We start from the raw sequence: 22,860 nt of genomic DNA on the forward strand, positions 1-22,860 counted from the left end.
TTTTTTGGTTTGGAATGGTAAAAGACATTACCACTTATGATTCAGAATGTGATAACTGTCAAAAAGCAAAAAACAAGAAACTTCAAGTTAAACCATTATTACAAAGTATATCAATTCCAAAAGGCAATATAAAAAGGTTGGAATCAATTTGACTCAACTGCCAGAAGTGAATAGTAATGAACATCTGATTGTGCTAGTAGATTATTTCAGTAAATGAGTAGAGGCTAAACCTCTTTTTGATAAAACCGCAAATTTTGTGGCATTATTCTTGTATATACGAATATGTGGGCACTGCTGTTTTGAAATACAGATTAACGATCAAGGCCGTGTATTTGTAAATGAGCTATCCAATAAACTTCACATGAAAACTGGGACTCGTCAATTTATGACAAGTGTATATCATCCACAAGCAAATGGTTTAGTAAAACGTCAAAACCAATCAATAAAACGCACAATGGTAAAGGTGCTAAAAGATGATGCTCTTGAATCGCCATTTATCATTAATGGCGTTTTATTTTCACTGCAAATAAGAAGACAAAAATCCACTGGATTTTCACCCTTTGCACTACTTTATCAAAGAGAACCTGCCGATTGATATAGATCGGAACTTGATTGAATATAATGATTATACTTCTCTGATAGGCGATGATTCAAATAAAAAAAAAGAAGTTTTGGAAACTTTCAATAAAATGAATGAAATGAAGAAGTGCATTTTTGATTAAGCTTACAAAAACATCCAAAAGTCACAAATAAGGCAAAAACGCGACTATGACAAAAAAGTCAATCCAAAGAATAGTATTGCTATTGCAGCAAAAGTTTTATTACGAAATCATAAACGTGATGACAGAAAAGGTGGAGAGCTTGTAAAGGAAGGGATAGGACCATACACAGTAACTAATATATTAAGTAATAGTATATTATAAATAACTGTAGTTTAAAAAATGAAAAAAAACGTAGTATTGGAAAAAAAGCATACCCATACAAGTTTGTCCTTATACAAAGAAAAAACCCTAAATAATGACAGCATTCAACTAGAAATAGTTAGTAAATTATCAAATGATGATGTCAAAGCTGAACCAACTATCAAAGACGTCAAATCAAGCAACACATACTATAATACTCAACATGAAAGAAGTGCAAATGTTTCAAAAAAAGAATAGCAAAATGTGCAACTTTTGATATGAGAAAACCAATTGCAAAAAAGTTTGAAATTGTCTGGAAACTCAATGTTGCCGTAGGAAACATTAACCTAACTTCTTTGTCCTAGGGGAATCCATAGAATTAAAGGAGGAGGAAACTGCTTTTTTAGAGCAGTTTTTTTTATCATAACTGGAAATGAAGATAAGAACATAAGTCTATTAGAAACGAAGTAGTTAACCATGTGTTACAAAATTTAGGACTAAATAACTGGATATTTGAATATGCCAATTCGAACGCATGTTTGTAAAACTAAAATGCTTGAAGATGCGACTTGGGCAACTGATGCGGAGATAATTGGATGTGCTTCATTTTTTGAGGTAGATATCCAAGTATACGGCAAATATGAAGCGAAAACAAAATGGATGACCTACCCATGCAGTTTACAGCTTAATAAGTTAAGTGATGATTCTACATTTCTAGACAACTCAACTGGAATCCACTTTGATGCTGTGGTTAACAGTTGAAAATCTAGTGTATTTACTTATGTATTTATTTCACGAATTTTAAATATTGTTGTTTAATTTCAATTATTGTAATTTTGTTTTTTTCGCTCCATATTTACTGTTTATATATATGGATATCTACCCCTCCCCCCGCATAAATGAAGCACATTCTATTATATTCTCGTCAGTTCCCAATTGCATTTACTATCACAAACTATCATGCATCTTATAATAAATAAATCTTTATGCAATATTAAAAAATATATAAAACGCCTAAAAATTTCCTCGTGTATCTCGTTGCGCATACGGTTAGAAAACTTTAGCAAAACTGGCTCGTGTTCATCTTCATTGTCAATTTGATAAAACAAACTGGTCTGAAAAAGCAGTTTTATTATTTTTATAGTTAATAAATAGCTCTTTTTTATATATGTTTATATATATTCGTTTTATGGAGTTTCAAACAAAGAGTTAGGTTTTTTTGATTATCAATAATACCTAACATTTTGTCAATTAATTTAATCGTAACAAAATTTTTAAAGAATATTCATATTAAACGGAATCGCTTCTTTACTGCTTTTCAGAGAGCCACAATCTTTAAAACGTAAAAAATATTTTTTAAAATAGACAAAGTTGTAAAACACATTAAAACACTTTAAAACGTTAAAAAATATTTGTCAAAATACAACAAATACAACAAGAGCCACAATCTTTAAGTCGTAAAGTACATTTTGCCGCAAAATATTTTATGGGAGTAAAAATCTCATAATGGAAGTAAAAATTTAATATATTAAATTTTATTAAAATTAGTGATTAAGATTTAAAATCTCAAATAAGATTAATGTATCGTCTCATATGAGATTAATGTATGTATAGTGATTGAGATTAAAAATCTCATATTTTGATTAGTAATTTTACTGGAAAGTAAAAAAAACGCGGGAGTAAAATGCTTATACTGCACCTAAAAAATACTGCGGCTTAAAATTTTTTTTAGGAAAATTATTATACTGAGAATTTTAAATTTTGAGAAAAATTTAAAGATTAAAACAACATCAGTAGCCGGATTAAAAATACTCAAGAGAACTTGTAAATAACTGCTGCTTACATTTACCGATCCGGGTAGCAAATAACTTAGTCAAAAGGCAAATATTAAATTTCTTTGTAGCAAAAATAAATAGGTTTTTGAACAATGGCGGTTTCTTTAAATGAAACATTTAAACTTTTTTTTTTTTACTTTAACTTGTTTTTATAAATAGATCAAGGCTGTTAAAGTGAGGTATAGAACTCTCACGCATGTTTAGCAATTTATGGCATTTACTAAGTGATAAATATTATTTGAGTTTTTGGATGAACTGTTTTTTTTTAAACGGGTTGTTTTGGTATTAAAGTTTTCTTAACGATTTGAAGGCGATTTGTCCTTGAAGCATATCCGTAAATGATATTTTAAAAATACGAATATCGAAAAGTCCAGTAATCAAAACATGCTACTGTGTACGACCTGTAATGCAAGGAAAAGTTATTTTATTTATAAGGAATACAAATTTATAATATTTATATCGTTGCCTTAGTTTTTCTTATGACTTCATTAACATAGTATACCTATCCGCCGTATTAATTTAGCATTGGTTTAATAAAAGAATATGTATAAAATTATTGTATAAAAAGTATAGTGTAATTGTATAAAAACAATGAAGAGCGAAGATTGGCGTGAAATGCAAACTGAGGAAATAGAAGCTATACAAGCTATATATATGGATGATTACGTAAACTATTCTGAGGTAGTTTTTTAAATGTAAAAACATGCGAGCTGTTCTTGTTGTATTTCATTAATTCTGTTAATATAAAAAAAAGGCTGATACTATTTAATAATTACACAGGTCAACAAAAAAATTTTTTTTTTCTGGTGCCGAGCAAACAATTTGTTTTTTGTATAGCATTTCTCATTTTGATTTCAAATATGCAACTCTTTTTTTACCATCAGGTCAAGTTTTAAAGATATTTAGGTTCAAATCTTAAGTATTTAGGGTAAAGTCCCTAATATTGTCGAAAAAAAAGTTATTCAAAAGTATGTCAACCTGGGTCTCAATAAGTATTTTGTGTATTTTTGGTGAATAACATTCTGTTGACTTTTTTTTAAGAGTCTTTAGCATTTTTTCACATAATTTTTTTGTCAATAAATTTTAAGGAAAAATATTTATGTTTTCTAAAATCTCTATGAAAATACGCTTCTTTTGAGACCCAAGTTGACATACTTTTGAATAACTTTTTTTTCAACAATATTAGGGACTTTACCCTAAATACTTAAGATTTGAACCTAAATATCTTTACAACTTGACCTGATGGTAAAAAAAGAGTTACATATGTGAAATCAAAATAAGAAATGCTATACAAAAAACAAATTGTTTGCTCGGCACCAGAAAAAAAATTTTTTTTGTTGACCTGTGTTATTTATTAAACATAATTTTTTGAATTAAAAATGTTGTTATTGAAAATGCTTATTGTTATTATTTTGAAGCATGCCCAAATTAAAAACAATTGATGTTTTTATTGAGTTGAATTTATTATTATTAGGTATTTTTATATTTTTTTATTTATTGGTTTAACCATATAAACAGGTTTACATAAAATTATAATGAATTTAAATGAATAAGTTAAGTGTGAAACCTGAAATATTTTAAACTGAAAATTGATCTTGAGCATATAAAAACAAAAATGAACGATCTTAAGCATCTTCTTTCCTTAAATAAAGTTTTTCGTACTATTGTAATGCACTCTTTCTAAGTTTTCTTATCTATACTTTTTCTCCTAACTGCTAACTCTCTGCATGCTGATCCCCATTTATCTGGTTAAATCAAAACACTCTGGACACATGTGGTGTATAACTTTTCTTTTATCCTCAATGATACAAATCTTGCTTTTAGAAGTAGTGATGATTAGATCCTAATCTTGCTCTTGATGCCTTTTCTGATCCACCAGCTGATCCAATTGTATTCATTTTTTCATTGTAGTCCAAAAATTATAAAAAAGTTATCATAAAGGTAAACACAGGTAGAAAAAAAGACATTTTTTGAGTTTAAAACTGTTATAAAACTTAAACTGTGCAAAGTTAGGAGTTAAAATTTTGAATTTTTTCATGATTCATTGATAAGTATCTCTAGGTAATATTAAAAAAAAATAATCTAAAGTGATAGGTGGAATGAGTATCCCTATTTTATGCGGCTGACTTAAACAGTGGCTGGGTGGGCTGGCTCAACTGAGAAAACCTCATTTTAGCCCTGAAGAAACAAGATTCATTAATTAAAAAGATTTGATTTTTTATAAAAGCCACTTTTTCAATTTTTTTTTAGTTCTAATTACCTAATGTTTGCTTCAGTGCTGTAGTCAACTTCATCAACATCCCCAAGAATTCATCAATTTAAGTCATGGACTGACCCAAATTTAATCTCCTTGATCATTAGCTCAATCATTTCTCTGTAAGTTTTGGTCCCATAAACTGGAAATCTCTTTTCCGACTTTAACTTCAAAGTTTTGCAGAACACTTTAGTCTCCTCACTATTTGATGACTTGTTAAATTAAGAGATACAAGCATTCTTAGGTATCCCTTAGCATTTTAAAGTTTAAAAAAACAATAGGCAATTGGTAGGTTATTGGTCAGAGGAAAACAATAAAGACAATCTTGGCAAGTGGGTTAATGATGTGGTCAATGATGGCAACAATTAAAAAGAAAAACAAAAAAAAATTAATTTTTTTATTGTTTATTAAGTTTAAAATTATTAGGAATAAAGAATTTTATTAGTTTTTAGTTAATAAAAAATTTAATCAAAATTACCTGTTTAAGTTCATTTAGTTGGATGCTATATCTTGGCTTCCCTTGTTAAGTTCTCTTGCTAAGATCTTCTCTGAGTCTCTCAAGTGTTGTCCTCAACTTCAAGATAGACCTTGTCATCATCAAGCTAAAATTCCAGCTGGTCTCAACAGGTGCATTGATCTTTACAAATTCAAGTGAAAGAGTTATTGGCAAAGTTTGATTTGAAGCTACTGTCAAATTCAGTTATAAAAAATGGCTTCAGACCAGCCAAATATTTTTATTTAAGCCAATGTTATAACCAAGTTTAACTATATGTTCTAAATATAATACTAACAATGTTCAAAAAATGAAATAATTAGCAATAATTATTTCATTTTTTGAATTAATAATAATTAGTAGCATCCCACAACCCTCCTGAATTTCATCAGTCAGTTGTGGGATGGCTGCTAGTATATTTGTGCATTATCGCTTATACAGGTCTTGTAGACATTAGGTTGGAGGTCTGCAATCTCTATAATTGCCTTGCCAAGGTGTTTAGCATTATTTTGAGATTATGTTTACCCTCTGCACTTTCCACAATACATCAGCATCTTTGCCAGGGTTCTGTTCTTTAAGATATAGTGAAGTGTTAGGCTAAGGTAAGAATCAAAGTTTCTAAACAAGTAAACAATTTTTACTTAAATATAGTTTGAAGAAAGCTAATTTGAATTTTATTTCACCAATTCTGTTTTATTCACAACAGGCTATTTAATATTTTCTTATTTGATGTTGTTGCCTTCTACTGTAATGTATTGACAAAATCCCATTTCTGTAATGTATTGACAAAATCCTAATTTAGTAATCAAGTTTTCTAAAAATGACTTACTTCGATGACCACAAATCAGTTGTGAAAGCTACTTCAGCAGCGCTATCTTTTAGGCCTGTTATAATCTTATTGGTTACCTCAATTAGCCTACTTGACCAATCAATAAAAAAGCGGAAGCTTTGATCTAACCATAATTCTCACTAACTTCTTGTGGAGCTTTGGATCCAAGTATTTGACAAAAGCTTGAAATGCTGTTTCAATGATATGAATAAAGGAAAGATTAATGCGTTCTAAATACCTCATCACAGCCAAATCAAATTTTAACTGGACTGGTGACCTGATATTGTGCTTGACAATCTGCTGAAAGAATAATGGTCTGTTTGTGACAAATAAGGCCCTTCCACATTTTTTGGAAGACTTTTGAGTAAGCTACTTTCCAGTGTTTCTCTGTGTGGATAAATGATATCTAAATAGAATGATACCAAATGATATCAGGTTTGTTTAAGTTTAAAATAGCAAGGAAAAGTCTTAATTATTTATACTAAATCTTGTCAAGAGTTGTTGTTTTATCTAAAAATCAAATTAGTTTAATTAAAATTGGATCTTAGCTGATGAATCAACAACATCAGTTTCAGAATTACAGAGAATTGAATCTGAATTCTCAGATTAGTCTTTTTTCACATCAGAGATCCTCTTCTCCACTCGGTTGTAAAGTTTATCTAGTTTCTTAGTTTCATCCAGTCTTTTTGATCCCATGCTGCCTCAAACAAAACAATTGCTCTGGCCTTATCTGAATAGAAGGACCTGATGCGAGTCCTCAGAGAGCTGTAATTGGAGTTTGGTGTAGACATAATCTTTCCACAAATTGGTCTTGTTCCTACCATCACCTTAACCTGACAAATGACCTTGGGATGACTTTTGTCCTCCATAGTGAGATCTTAGATTTTTGAATAGTAAGTTCATGATTCTTAATTTTTTTTAATAATGTTAACATGCCTTTAGATTTTTTTTAAATTAAACAACTCTTTTCCAAACAAGACATAGTGGTTTTATTTTATTTTCAGATTTTATAGGTTTTCATAATGTAACCATTGCTACACAAACAATTATCTTTAGACAATTAAAAACAATTTGCATAATTCTCTTTACATCCTTTGGACAAGAATTAGCGTTATGTGTTATTGTCTTTGGACAAGTGCTAATGATTGCTACACTACAATTTACTTTATTTCCCCTAGAAGGATTACTTATTTGAATGTTTATAAAACCCTTAACTAACCTTACATTTTTTTAGTAAAAAAAAAACTTAATAATTTTTTATAAAAAAATAGAGTTTTTTTTTGGTGCCCCTTACCTGTTTGCGCCCCCAGGGCAACAGCCCATGGCCAAATTTGATAAAACATGAATCTCAAATTTGAATTTCAATTTTTGTCAAAATTGTATTTAATAAAACAGAATTTGAATCTGACAACTGAATTTGAATTTAGACCTTAGATTTAACAAATTTGAATTTAAATTTGACATTAATTTCCAAATTTTTTCAATTCAAATTTGAAGTTTGTCCGAACTTATTACCAATGGTAAATCGTAAAATATTAAAAGTAGGTTTTATTTGGTGGGCAAATAATATTTTTAGATTATTCCTCCTATTATAGTACCATGTTGTGTCATATTGTAGTTACCACCATATTGAACATGTAGTATAAATTTTATTTGGAAGATAGTTTTATGAACTTCTCTTTATACTTTGAATTGTAATGAATTGAAAAGCATTTTTCTAAAAGAATGTTAGTCTATTTTTCTGAAGTTGAGTTTGGGTAACTTCAAAATCAAAAATTAGAGAAAATAGGTAGTGAATTAAGGAAATATTGTGGAAAAATCAGGTAAATCCATCTTAAAATATAGACAGAAAACCTTATTTTGGCATTAAAAAAAACAAACACAAACAAATGTGTACCACTTGCACCAAGTAAAATGCACAGGTTTAGTTAAATAACGTAAAATTTGAGTGTCTTACATTTAAAGGAGTTTTTTTTTGTTTCTGAATGTTCTTTCCAATGCATACATTATTTTTTCAGGCATAGTTCAACAAGTTTGACATAAATCACATGAGTCATAAAACATTTTAATGTAATCTTCTACATCTTTATACAATATTTAGTTTACCTTTATACAATAGAGAAATAGCTTGCAATTTTTTTTCATTAAAAAACTGTCTAAAAATCTTGATTTGGTATTCTGTAACTTCAAAAATATTTTTTATTCCCGATATTGACCAACTTGGTGGTACCAATGTGAGAAGTTAAACAATAGTCCTTTTGTTGGAACAGAAAACATTCTCATTTATGAAGCTTATAATTTCATCAAAGTTTTTGGCTTTATTTTTTATGCTATTTGTTTCTTAACATATTTTTGAGGAAACATTGAGGTGTCTTTTTCTAGTTATGTTATTTACCATTTTGTTGATGCATGCAACTTTTCACTTTTCTTCTTAGAGTATATGTTGAGTAATTGATTTTAAATTAGATTTTGAAGAGATACATTAAAATTTTGAGGACCTTTGTTGATCTCCTGTCTTTTTACATCAAATGATGATATTGCAAAAACCTCATCATCTTGTTCACCCTTGGCTTTGTTCCTCCTCTGGAAGATCCTCTTTTTTAGCAATCTTTTGTTTACAATGTTTGGAGAGTTTTTTCCTATTAGCAATATTCAAACTGCTTCTAATAATGTCTTATGGTAACTAGGTCAAGATTGGCTCAAAGTAATTGAAATGTATAAGGTTAGTCCTCACGTTTTTCAAAAGCTTTATTTTGTTATGTTTTAGAATAATAATGATAAAATATTTAAGTTTTACAGTTACTTGTAATATTTTTTACTTGCGAAATGTATCCTATATGGTTTTTTATCCTATAGTAAGTGATTTTTAAATTGTTTAAAAATCAGCTATAAGAAATAGGAAAGGTCCCTAGATTAGTTCTATAGATTTTCTATTACTCCATAATACTGTTTTTGTAAAGCAAAATAAAAAAAAAAAAAAAAAATAAAGAAAACTTGAAAAGTAATTTTGCATTGTTGAAATATCGGGATTTGTTGAAATAGCAGGATTACTCAGTACATTATTTTTCTTTAACTTTATGTCATCATTTGAGTCAGCGGGGTAGACAACTTGTTTCTCTGTACAACGGCCTACAGCCTATATAAATGGCTGTAACAAGAAGAAGATATAAATTAGCATTATCACCAAGCCCCATGAGAAATGGTTCTTGGAGTATAGGAACAAAAATACCCCAAAAGGAACACCCCAGCTATCCAAAATTTGAGGGCAATAAGTCAATATAATATTCATTGACAGATTTTTAATTTTTTGTAAAACATTCTTATTTGACATATGCATGTACATACTTAAATTTGGAGTTTGCACAAGGCTTGAAAGTGTTATTTAGAAAGCATCAAAAAATTCTATTTATGTAATGATTTGAGTTATAAATCAGTTTAAATATCCTTATATGTCTTTTATTTTAGTGCATTGTTGCTTTAAATTCATTTTGGGCTTTTTTAAGCTCTTATTTTTATAAGCTTATAGTCTCTGTGCTGTTTTAAAGGAAATGGTGGCAGGATTTTGCAATTGACTTCACTATCTTTTTACTTTATAACATTAAAAGTAAACCACTTAAAATGATTCTTGACTCTAGAACTATACTTCATACAGATCATCATTTAACCATCATTGACAACCTATTAAGAGTAATGATTCTTCTCAAGATAAATTAGAAAATATTTAAAAAATTAAATTCTCATTTGACAAAAATAAACTTTATTTAATTTTAGTAACAATCAATTTTTTTGATTAATATTTGAAAGATTTTTGCGTTTTTACTTTTATTTTTTTAAGTATCATGTTAAGTAAAAACAATTACTAAAAGTAATATTGGAAGAGTGTTAAATATGTCACTTGCACACTATAACTGCAACTTAAGCTTTAAATTAACTTTATAAAAAAATAATAAAATAACATAAGTTGTAAATTGTAACAGTAACTTAAGCTATTATAAACCCTGCTTAACAAGAATATTATGAGATATCATGTTAAAAAAATAGCAATTACAAACTAAAGTGCAAAAGAAATAGTTTTGTATTAACATAACCTCTTAATCGCAAAGTGGGGGTAGGGGGAGCGGGTATTAAATTTTTTTTTTGATTTTTGTGATTAGTGTTTTTTGTGTTAATTTGAGCCCTGAACTATATAACTGCCAAAATTTAATAAACAAATACAAATCTGTATCACACTTACTCTCGAGTCCTTAATAAAAGGGGGTGGGGGGGGGATGTTTATTAATTTTTGGAAAATTTTCCCACCCACCCCAAGCTTTTTAAGACCCTCCCCCCCTGTTTATTGATTTTTACTTATCAACAACAACAACAACAACAAAAATCAGTGAAAATTGGCCTTAAAAATAGAAAATAATTGTTTCAGTCACTGATTAAAACAAAAACTTTCAGTGTAATTAGGCTTTAAAAATTGCCGACCAAGTAAATTTCGATTTGTTGAAAATCAGCTTTTGGTTTATTTCTCACTAAAGTATAAAACTTATATCAACATATTAAATCCTATTGAAGTTATTATAAAACAGCTGTTAGAAAATGCGCATTTGACCGCAAGCCATGTAAGAATTAAATAGTTTTATGCTTGTTTTGTAAAATATATTAGTTTGGATTTAAAAAAAAGTGAAATTTTTTTATCAAAAATACTCATATTGTAACATAATAAACCCTTTTTAATAAACCCTTTTTATACTTATTGCAAAATGAAAAAATTCCCCCTCCCCTTTTATTTAAACCCCCTCATTTATTAAATCTGGACTAAAATCCCCCCCCCCCCCTTTATTCTCACCCCCTTGTATTAAGGACTCGAGAGTAGTTTTTATATAAAAACAAAACAGGATGTGTTTTTCAGTAGTTAGGATCATTAATTTTCCTATCTGATTGTGTCAGACTTCCTATAATATAACATAACTGTTTTTTTTTCTTTCTTTAGAGTCTATAAATCAAATTTAATACTTATTCGGCCCCAAAAATGGGTTATATTAATTAATTTTTTTATTAATTCTCAAACATGTTCCATTCATATTTCAGCATTTAAAGTAGATTTATTAAATTCTGCATCAAAAAAGCATTATAAATGTTTTTAAAAATATTTTTCCCCTTGTTATTTCTCCTTTTATTAAGGAAAACATTTCTTCAAAATGTTATGACTAGTTTGATTTGGGAAACAAGGTCTAACACTCGATAAGGTAAACAAGGTAAATTAAAATATATCAAGTGTATTATTAAAAAAAAAAATTAAAAAAAAAAAAAATTGAACTGTTTAAATTGTTTTAATTAACTCTGATTTTAATTAACTCTGATTATTAGGGCAATGGATCTCCAGAAATTGTTTTAAAATTAACACCATTACAAAGTGTTGTGGGAAAGGATGTTCATGCCAGGGTTGATCTTCGAGTTCTATTTACCACACGTTACCCATATGAGTATGTAATTTTTGTTTTATTTTTTTGTCATAATATTTCAATTATTTTTTATTTATTTGTATTATGAGTTTTATTTTTATACTTGCAATATTTATATATCTAAGACAAGGTAAATATAGTTACATAAAACAACTTGATAAATAATTTTAATTTGAAATTCAAGATGTTGTAGATGTTATCAACATTTAATTCCATAAATAACAATCCTGACTGGCTCCCATATATCAGTGAATTTTTTTTTCTTCAAAAGTATATCATCCTGGGTCTCAAAAGAACCAAAATTTTATATTTTATATTTCAAAATTCATAATCTTTTCTACTGAAACTTTAAAAAAAAAAATATTGCAAATAAAATGTCATAGACAATGGCCTTTTCAAATTTTAGTTAAAAATTGTTGTTTTTTTGTTTATAAAATTTAAGCAATTTATTTTTATTTGAAACTATTATTATTTCTGAAATCTCTATGAAATTCTGGTTCTTTTGAGACCCAGGTTGATATACTTTTGAAGAATAAAATTTACTGATATATGGGAGCCAGTGTGTAATCAAGGGTCATGGTGGGTGACCTTTTTAAAAAATTAAATAAAACCAATGACTTTTAAGTTACTTTCAAACCAAAGTTCATCTGTTTTTTATACAGGAAACTGGAGATACCAAAAGTCAACATATATATATATATATATATTTATATAATATATATATATATATATATATATATATATATATATATATATATATATATATATATATAAATATATATACATATATATATATATATATGTATATATATATATGTATATATATATATAAATATATATACATATATATATATATATATATATATATATATATATATATACATATATATATATATATATATATATATATATATATATATACATGTATATATATATATATATATATATATATATATATATATATATATATATATATATATATATATATATATATATATATATATGTATATATATATATATACATGCAATAATGATTAGCTAAAAAAAGTATTTATCAGATGAATTATTTTTATGAAAAATTTTTTATCAGACAAATTATTTTTATGAATACAAGCAAACTAATATTGGTGATTATAGCCTAGGGCTATAATCACCAACATTAGTTGGTGATTATAGCCCTATGCTCGTATTCATTTCCATGGAGTCGAAGAGTAATCTCCACAGCTCTTTTTTTCTTATTCTCACTACGTATCATTGCTTGCAAGATAGCTTCTGAATATGCCTACTGAGCAGATCTTTTTACTATAGGAATTACAATTTCCAAAACTGTATTCTTAAAGAGTTTCAATTGTTGTATGTCTTGGACCGCCAACCCAACTTGTTTTGGCTTTTATGTTGAATCAGTTCAGAATATAAACACAGGCTTGGCTAGGAAAGTGTGCGATTTCACACCATAATATGACCACACAAATACTATTTGATTTTGAAAACTTGACCACAGCTGTTAAGACATTTTGAAAATTTGTATTTTAAAAATGCCTTAAAAAAAATTTTAACTATAAAAAAACTTAAAAAAAAAAAAAAACTTATCCTAAAACAAGGTAATAAATCTTTGTAAAAAAAATATTAAAAAATAAAATAAAAATAACTTAACTAAAGCTAAAATCAAATTTTGGTTTTGATAATTTTTCAAAAAATGAAGACTTAAAATTAACTAAAATAAATAATAAATCATAACTATAAGATTATTTAAATTATGTTGGGTATAAATAATTTTGAATTGTTTATCCTTACTAATGTTTTTTTAATATAATATTAATAATATTGTATTATGTGAAACCCTTTTAAATAAAGTAAGAACTTACATCTAATGATTGTTTAGTAAATACGTGCATTTATAAGTTAAAAAAAAATATTCTTAACAGTTCTTCGCAGTAATGTAAACAAAAGAAAATATAAGTAAATTGTTTCTTTAAAAAGTTGATATAGTTTTTTTATTTAAAGAAATTAATAAAACAAATAAATGTAAAAAAATATATGATATTCATTATTACTTTAAATAAAAAATCTTTAATGTGAATCGTTACTTTATTTAAATAATTTTATTTAAATTTTTTAATAAATAATTTATTAAAAAATTTAAATAAAGTTATTTAAATTATTTCATTAAATTGTTAAAATAAAATTTCAATAATATAAAAATGTAAGTAATGATCAAAGTTATTTAATTTAAACGGCTTTCAAAATAAGTTTGTCTTTTTTTTCTTCTCAATAAAATTCTTTTTGAGTGTATTAACTTTATTGATTCTTATATAAAGTTTATTAAAGAGACAATCGTTGTTTAAAGTTGTTGCCTATAAAATTTAAATTATTATCATTTTTTTTATAAATTTATTATAAAAAAATTTATAAAAAACCTATTTATTATAAAAATTTATTATATTTATAAAAAAACAATTTATTATAAAAAACATTAAAACCTATTTTTTTCAGCGCATTTTTAAAATATAAAAAACCATGGTCAAATCTTCAAAACAATATATTATTTGCATGGTCATAAAAAGGCTTGTTTTCGCGTGCCTTCCTGGCCAAACCTATAAACACTTGGAAGGTTTGTTATGTCCATCCTATTATAAACTTTTACAATATTCTTGGAAGGTTCTGGATATCTAGAAAAATCTGGTTCTGAAAGCACCTCGTCTGTTTTTTCAATCTAAAATTAAATGGAATATCTTATCTTATTGATATATTATTATTGTTCATAATTATTAACAAAATGTAGTTTTTTTTAAAAATGGCATTTTTTTCATGTATACTTTTACTTTAATAACTACATACATAACAAAAATATTCTATAAATAATTGTTCTAAGAAATTATAATCTTTCTGAAATTTTTGATTGATCTTCACTACTTTTATTTTACGTTTCTTTGCTCTCTCCTCATTAATAAAATAAGAGAGAAGCATCGTTTGCAACGATGCTTCTCTCTTCTTTTTATAATTTCTTTTATTTTTGTTGACTCTTATGTCAACACCACCAATATGGTAATATGTGAAATTACCAACTTTATTTCTCTGTGATTTGATAAATCTGAGTTCTAATACTGGAAATTTATTTTCTCATACACACATGCATTTAACATGCATTTTACAGTCATGGTTACAACCATACTTAAAAAATTATTTCACATTTGCAAGATAAAATATCAACAATTTTGTCAATTTTCTAAATGAACTTTATTGATTTTATCAACATATCCAAAGCTAATTTTAATTGCAGTTTCCCAAAGATACTTTAGTTTAGCTTTAATGCTGAATTCTTGATTTAAATCCCATAAAATATCTTGCAGTAGGGAGCTCAGATAGTAAAAGTTGTTTTCTTCTACCAATAAATTTAAAGCTGATTAGACGGGTAAAAATACAGGTCTTTGTAAGTCCATTACACACTAATCTTTTCTATACTTTCCGTTGTATATATGTCGAAGTTGCCCGGACACGTAAATTACTTTTTCTATACTTTTTTCCTTATATATATATATATATATACATATATATATATATATATATATATATATATATATATATATATATATATATATATATATATATATATATATATATATATATATATAGATGCATATAGATTAAATCCTAGGTGTCTGGATTCGTAAATACAGATTTTTCAACAATGACTATTAATTTGACTAATGAATTTCTTTATTTATCTATTCTTTATTCTATATCCGCACCGATAATTTCTATGCTTATTCCTTATTTACTTCAATATTTATTATATATTTATTAGTAAGCGGTAGAAAAATAATACATAAAAAATTGCTTTATGCGCACATAAAAATTTAACATACGCACTCTTTCCACAGACGTAGAGAACTTGTTAAAACTTAGAGCATTTATTTAAACACAAAATAATTTATTTAAATAATTTTTAACATAGATGACAAATGTGAGATTTCCATAATTAAATATCAACCCTTTAAATAAGACTATATTTATTTACAAAGCAAATGAGGTACCATAGAAATGAGAGACCTTAAAACTGGTCATGTGGAGCTAAGAATGTGAAATAATTAAATTGATCTATTTTTCTGCAAGAAACACTCAACAGAAAAAAAAACCCATATATGTACAGTACTTTACTTGCTGACCAATGATATTGGGTTTAAATAACTCAAAATAAAGTAATAATAAATTGTAAAACAGGGTAACAACACATAACTATTAAGTACCAATTACAACAATTTGAATTGCAATTTATTTAAATAGGATGTCAATATGTTTTATGTTTTTTCAATCTTGTCAATTTTTTAAAATATAATAACATACCTACTAATCACCTAACCTACCTAAAAATCAAAACAAAATAGCTTGAGCAAAAAAGACTTGTAATTATTAGAAATGTTTACTTATATTATATACGATCCTGAATAAAACGTTATTTAAGTGGATTTTTTACATTTTATAAACAATATACATAAACAAATAACATTGTTGTTTGTTTATATATATTTTTATGTTATTTTTATATTTTATATGTTATATATATTTTTACGTTATTGTTTATATATATTTTTATATAGGGATGGTTAAGCGCAACAAAGTTTAAAGAAAAAAATTTTTTATATGAAAATTAAAAAATGATTCATATGTTTCTTTGCAAACACAAATACACTATACTTAAAATTATTAAGTGTACTGAACTGCAATTACTTATTTTTTTATAAATGCAATTACTTTATTTTATAAATTATTTTTTCGGTTTAGTGGCTTTTGTTAAGAACTTTTAAATTTTGCGTCTAATTATCTCATTTCAACATATTCATTGTATCATCTATACTGTAGCCGTTTTTAAAATGCCTTCAGGTAAAAAATTAATTTTGACTTTTTTACAAAATAAGCTAGTTTAGATGTCTACAAACCTTATTGAATACATATTTTCAAAGAGTTCTGAAAAAATTCATAAAAATTATTCCTTTCAAAAAACGTTTTTACAAAAAGTTTCTTCTAATAATTTTTTTTTAATTGCATTTTTCTCGAAATACGTAATAAGCATATTAAGGCATTTTGAAAAACGGCTGCAGCATTTATTTATATCAAAAAAAACTTTTAATTGTCAAAAGAAAGTTGTAAATTTTTTTTAGCTACGGGCTTTTTTTTTTTTTTTGCCTCTACAGCAGCATCTTCTGGAGTAGCAGTACATATATTTTTTAGGCTTTTTCACTCACCATTTATACAAAAATTAAGAAAAGTTTGAAAAAAAATTTAAACATAACTCAGTCAAAAGCAAAATTAAGAGGGAAATAAGGGGAAATATTTTCAAAATTCATTCGGATATTTTACCCAAACAATTTTCTGGGTTTTCAAAATATAACCTGGATGATCTATGTTATTAATACTATTGTAAAAACGGTTTACAAAATTGTGTTATAATAAATTTACATTTACTATTGATTTTTTTAAACAAGAAAATCATTGAAGTTTAAAAATAAACATTATGAAAAACAGTTTAAAAAAATATTCTTTAAAAAAAAAAATAAAGATAGCGTAGAATTATTTGCGGCATTATAAGGTCTGTTTTTTTAATTTTTATTATTAGTTTAATTGATAAATAATTTTCTTTACATACTTGAAAATTAAAGTTTTTTAAAATATTTTTAAATTGTTTATGAATATATTTAATTAGAAGCGCAATAAAAACAAAAAGTGAAACAAGCATTTGTTTATGCAGAGTAAACTCTCAGAGAAAAACTCTTAATTGCCAACAAACAAAAGTTTGGATATTTTAAAATTATTCTATCCTTGCAAAAAACAAATTTTTCATACATTCCATTGTCTTTAAATTTTTTAACAAGTTTTTAAGTTTAGTTTTGTACCAACATTCATTTTTTTAAATCTAACGTTTGGTTTTAACTGAAAGACAGATTTAAATATTAAACGAGTTACTTCACATAATTACTTTTTTTTGGCAAGTATTTGGCAAGGGGGTCCCAACCTTTTTTTTTTCCGGAGAGGTACCGCCCAAACTATCGCTGGGTACAGCACTGCAGCAGTACCAAAACAGGTCTGTGTTCATCTCTTTATTAGCTAGTACTCTAATGATATACCAATCATCTTTGATATATCTTCAATTTTGGTACAAAAGGTGATTTTTTCAATGGGTTCACTAAGACATTGTGCAGGTGGAAAAGAACCTGCCACTAATGGTATTATTTTCAGATACAAGTTTATCACTATAGTAATCTGCATCCATTCGATCCAAACAACCTCCTTTATCAGCAGATTTAATGACAATTTCTTTGTTACTCTTCAGTTTCTCTAAATCATTGCATTCCTTTTTGCTTGGTATACTTAACTTTTAATACACCAGGAACTATTGTTGTTCAATGTTTAATAAAAGAGGATTAGATGTGAATATTTCACGATTAGATCTATCTTTGATTAAATAGTTGTTGCTGTATTTTTTTTTCTTCTAAAATTGTATATGAATGATTAATTTTCATGTAAAATCTTTAAAATCAGATTTCAGTGAATGTAAATTGTTTTTAAATGTGGGAGTAAACTTCAAAATTTTACATAATAAAGATATTTGAAGCTTTGATAATTTTATTTAGATAAATTTATAATTTTAGCAATTGTTTTTTAAATTTTACTGCTTGTTGGAGTTGCTGGTAGTTTTTTTGATGTTAAACTATTATTAGATGGAGACAACTCGTTAATTTGAAAAGTAATTGTTTCTATTTCTTGTTTTTCAGTTTTAATATCGTGACTGTTGGTTGTGTTGAATATTATTTATTTTTTTGTTGTTTCTTTTGATCGATGATTATGTTTTTATTTTGTCTTTTTCATATGCTTTTCTCATTCCTTCAATGTAGTGGTCCCACTTTTTGTTAGTTATTTCTACATCTTTATTCATATAGAGCATGAAGGTAGAGAGTAAATCTACATAGATTAGGGTTTCTGTGGTATAATTGCACTCGATTTCTCTTGTTTCATTATCAATCAGTTGAAGTCCAAGTTTTTCATGGAGAATTCATAGAACTTCATATTCAGATTGAAAATTTTCACAGAAAATTTGTAGAAAATGTTGAAGATCTAGTTTTCTGTGTATTGATGCTTTTTCTTTGAATTTTATATGAATATTATTATTTTGGAATTTAATTTTTACAATTTCCACATATAATTTTTTCTCTTTTTATACATAAACCTTTGTCTTGCATAATTAATTCCTTCCCTTGTTTTTTGAAAAATCCTTTAACTGTTTCTAATATTGCAGGTGTAGTTACTTCAATAATAGATGGTTATACCAAAACCAGTTGATCTGTGACAACTTTTTTAAGAATGTTTTTATGCTCATCATTTAGTAGAAAGTAGAGAAATAAAAAAACTTGTTCACCAAAAGAAAAAAAGTCCTTTTGTTATAAATAGTTTTTTTTGTTATACAAATCTTAATTACTTCCTTTTTAACTTTTATAAGAAGTTAAACATTAAAGACTTTTATATAATTCAGGTTAATAGATTTTAAAAAACTTCAGACATATTATCTGTTTCGTTCTTTTATCGTTGCATCAAATATTGTTGTTAAAAAATGCATCCTAAATGTAAGAAAAAAAAAAAAATTACAATAATCTTGAAATAATCACATCTGCAAATCATATTTTAATTATCCTAATAACTTTTTGATAAAATTTAACTTGTACCACAAAATTTTATTAAATTTCATGGCACTTTTAAACAACCTAATTTACTTATGTTTTTAAACATCGTAATGTGTTAAATCTATCAATCTCTAAAAATATAAACAAAAAATCAAGTGAGGAGGGGGGCGGGGAGGGGCCAGATGCTCTCATGGTCCTCCCCCTAACTATGGATCTGCCCTTGTGTTAGCCTATTTATTCATGGGAGGGAATGATAAAGATTAACAGAGCTGTTATAAGTTATTTTTTAACTTTCACTTACAATCAAGTTTACATTAATTTAAAAATGTTTGAGGTTTTTCTGGTTTTTCTTCTATTTATTTTGTCAATTTTTTAAAGGGATCTCAAACTTCAGAGACATCTTGTGTTCATATTAAAGAGAATGATAAAAAAAAATGTTTGAGCATTTTATATATACATTTACTTTATTTTAGTCCTCCCGTTTTAAAATTGGAAAATGCAAAAGGTATTTCAAATGAAAATTTGTTGCAGCTAATGGGAAATCTTAATAAAATGGCTCTCAGTCTGTGTGGTGAGGTACTAAATTGATTATCATAAACAAAATGAATAAATATGATATATTTTTGATTAATATATAAAGTTTTATGTGGAGTAAAACTTGCAGAACATAGATTCTTAAAAGGGTGACAGGAATAGTGTTGAAAAATGAACTTCAGAATAGTGTTGAATGTATTAAAAAGGCCTAATGTTGCAAAAAAAAAGGAATAGTGCCGCAAATGAATTTAATGAAGTGTCTAAAACGAAAAAAAAGGAATAGTGTTGCAAATGAATTTAATGAATAGTGTCGAAAACAAAACAAAAAAATAATAGTGTTGCAAATAGTAAAAACGGAATAGTGTCACAAATAGTTAATTTCAGGAATTGCTTACTCGTTTTGCTTATCTTTATAACATACAGCTTTTACAGAAAAAAAAGAAAAAAACAAAGAATAATGAAAGAAAAGATTGATACCAAACCTCAAACCCTCAGTCGATGTAGTGACACTCCTTTGCGGCAGCAGGCTATAAGATAGTTGGTGTATGAACTGAAGCCACCGGCAGCAGGCTATTTCAGTATGACATTATTTATTAAAACATTATTTCTTTTTTCTCTTTTTGACACTATTCATTCAGTTTATTTGCGACACTATTCCTTTTTTTTGTTTTTAACACTATTCATTAAATTCCTTTGCAACACTATTCCTTACTTTATTTTTGACCCTATTCATTAAATTTATTTGCGACATTATTCCTTATTCTGTTATTCTACAATCAAAAGTGTGACAATTTGCAACACTATTCCTTTTTTTTAATTTTTGATAATCAAATTTGCGACAATTAAAATTTTGTGACACTATTCCGCCACACCTTTTAAAAATATTATTTTTCAAAGCAATTCTTTGCTTTTTAGTTTTTTTTTATTAAATTTATTTACAAGATCCCAAACGGTGATTGTTTATTTTGTATTTTTTTTACTTCATAATAGGAATTCCTAGACTTCAGAGTCTTGCAATGAACACCAAGACCTTATATCCTTGTTTTATTTTTATGGTTTTGTTTTATTATCATTAAGTTATATTTTCTTTATTATTGTTATTGGTATTGTGTTATTTAAATATTGTTGTCAGTAGTTGTTTATATTTTCTTTTATTTATATGACTTTTGTTGCCATTTTTTCAAGTAGTAAAGAAAAACATGGGGAACTGTATTGAGAAGTTTAAGGTGAAAAGTTCATGAGGATGTGGAGCCTACTTCTTCTCCCTCATTTGGTTCTAGAACAAATCATATATTAATATATATCAACTTGTTTTCTCCATGCCTTGTTTGTCAAGGTTCCTGTTTTAAAGTTAAAGAGATTAAAGTGAATTGTAACAAAAATTGCAACAAAAGTTCTTTACAAACCAGTATTACTGCTGTACAAGTTTATTGTAAACAATTGTTTAAACTTTTTGGAAAAACTAATTTTTTTGAATTTTGCGGGATGTTCATTGCTGATGACCATTAATGATGATGAATGTTTTACTAACAATATGTTTTGTACATGAATATTTTACTGACAATATGCTTTGACTGTTCTTGACCTATGAAATGAACCTTGAAGTCATAGGACTGCTGCTTTGTCAAAACAAATTAGTAGATTAAATATAAATTGCATAATTCTTTAATTTTTCAAGAATTCTTAGGGATTTGCATTTTGTTTAGCTTGTTTTTCAGCCATAAAATTGGTTCGAAATATTGCACCAATTGAGTTAAGATGTGTTTTTTTTTCCAAAATTTTATGCATGAATTAAAATTTCTCACTAGCTCTTGATAAAAGATAACTTTGATTAATCAGAGGTTGATTTCTATTTTTTGAAATATTCAGACCTTAGAAAATATCATTTTTATTGGCTAGTTTCACCTTGGAAACCTTTATATCATTATAATGTTTAATTGTTCAACATTTAGGCTAATGATCAGGTTTTTTTTTAAAACAAGTTCACTCACATTAGGCCTGTAAACAACCAATAATTAAGTTGGAATTTAACAGAAAGCAAAGCAAAGAGTTATAGGGCAAGGAGAAATTTGACAGAAGACTTAAAAAACTTTTAATTGTACAAATCAGGTAAACTTTAAGTAATTTTAGTAGAATTTAAAGCACTGATGTTCAAGACAAAACTAGATAAATAAAAGTTTTTTAAACAAAAAAAAAAAAAAAAGGATCAGTTACAAATAAAAGTTGAATGACAAGTCATGCAATATTCAGTTTTAGTTGGAACAAATTTGGTAGCTTGCTTAAACAGCAACAATGGTAGCATTTGTAGAGAAAGAAAAGAAATGTAATCTGGATTGTATTTATGGTTTCGTGACTGTTCAAGCAGTATGATTTTTTTTTTAAACATTTTCGCTTCCAACAAGGCTGCAAGCAACCACTAATTAGAGTTGGAAGTTACTGGAAGAGAAAAGATAAAGATTGTAGAGCAAGATAAAGATTGACAGACAACTTAAAGAATTGCAAATTATATGAATCAGGAAAGAAAGATGAAGAAAGCGAATTGCAAAGAACTGTTTGAGGAAAAAAACTAGACGAATAAGAGTTTTTGGAGCACTTAGGAACAGTCACAAAAAAGAATGAGACTTAATTGAATGACGAGTATTATGAGAATGAATTTTAGTAGATGGTACAAGAGGCGCTAGCTTTTTAGAGCAGTGCCCATTATAGTATTTGTAGGAAAGAGAAAGAGAAGCAACATTTCGTCGATGTGATAATGGTTGGAGGTTGGCTGCAAGAGCAGGTCCAACTACGTTTACAATGCGTTTTTGCACCTTGTCTAAAAGAGAAAGGGCATCATTAGAAGATATTGTATGGAATACTGTTGCCAAATCTGCCTTGTATGGAATACTGT

The 22,860-nt window shown here is 26.8% G+C and overlaps 1 protein-coding gene across 2 annotated transcripts in view; it reads left to right on the forward strand.

The window, feature by feature from the left end:
- Positions 1 to 2,804: 2,804 nt before the first annotated feature.
- The window catches only part of LOC100207114 (eIF-2-alpha kinase GCN2), a 75,857-nt gene continuing 55,801 nt past the window's right edge, over positions 2,805 to 22,860 (forward strand). The window contains exons 1-3 of one of the 2 annotated variants that reach the window (XM_065799129.1): positions 2,805 to 3,418; positions 11,669 to 11,784; positions 19,910 to 20,012. In XM_065799129.1, coding sequence (XP_065655201.1) covers positions 3,329 to 3,418; positions 11,669 to 11,784; positions 19,910 to 20,012 — 309 coding nt within the window. In that variant the 5' untranslated portion in view covers positions 2,805 to 3,328. The remainder of the gene's footprint in view (positions 3,419 to 11,668; positions 11,785 to 19,909; positions 20,013 to 22,860) is intronic. The other variant, XM_065799130.1, reaches the window with a different exon arrangement.

The sequence above is a fragment of the Hydra vulgaris genome, chromosome 06 (assembly GCF_038396675.1).
Source record: "Hydra vulgaris chromosome 06, alternate assembly HydraT2T_AEP".
NCBI classification, from domain to species: domain Eukaryota; kingdom Metazoa; phylum Cnidaria; class Hydrozoa; order Anthoathecata; family Hydridae; genus Hydra; species Hydra vulgaris.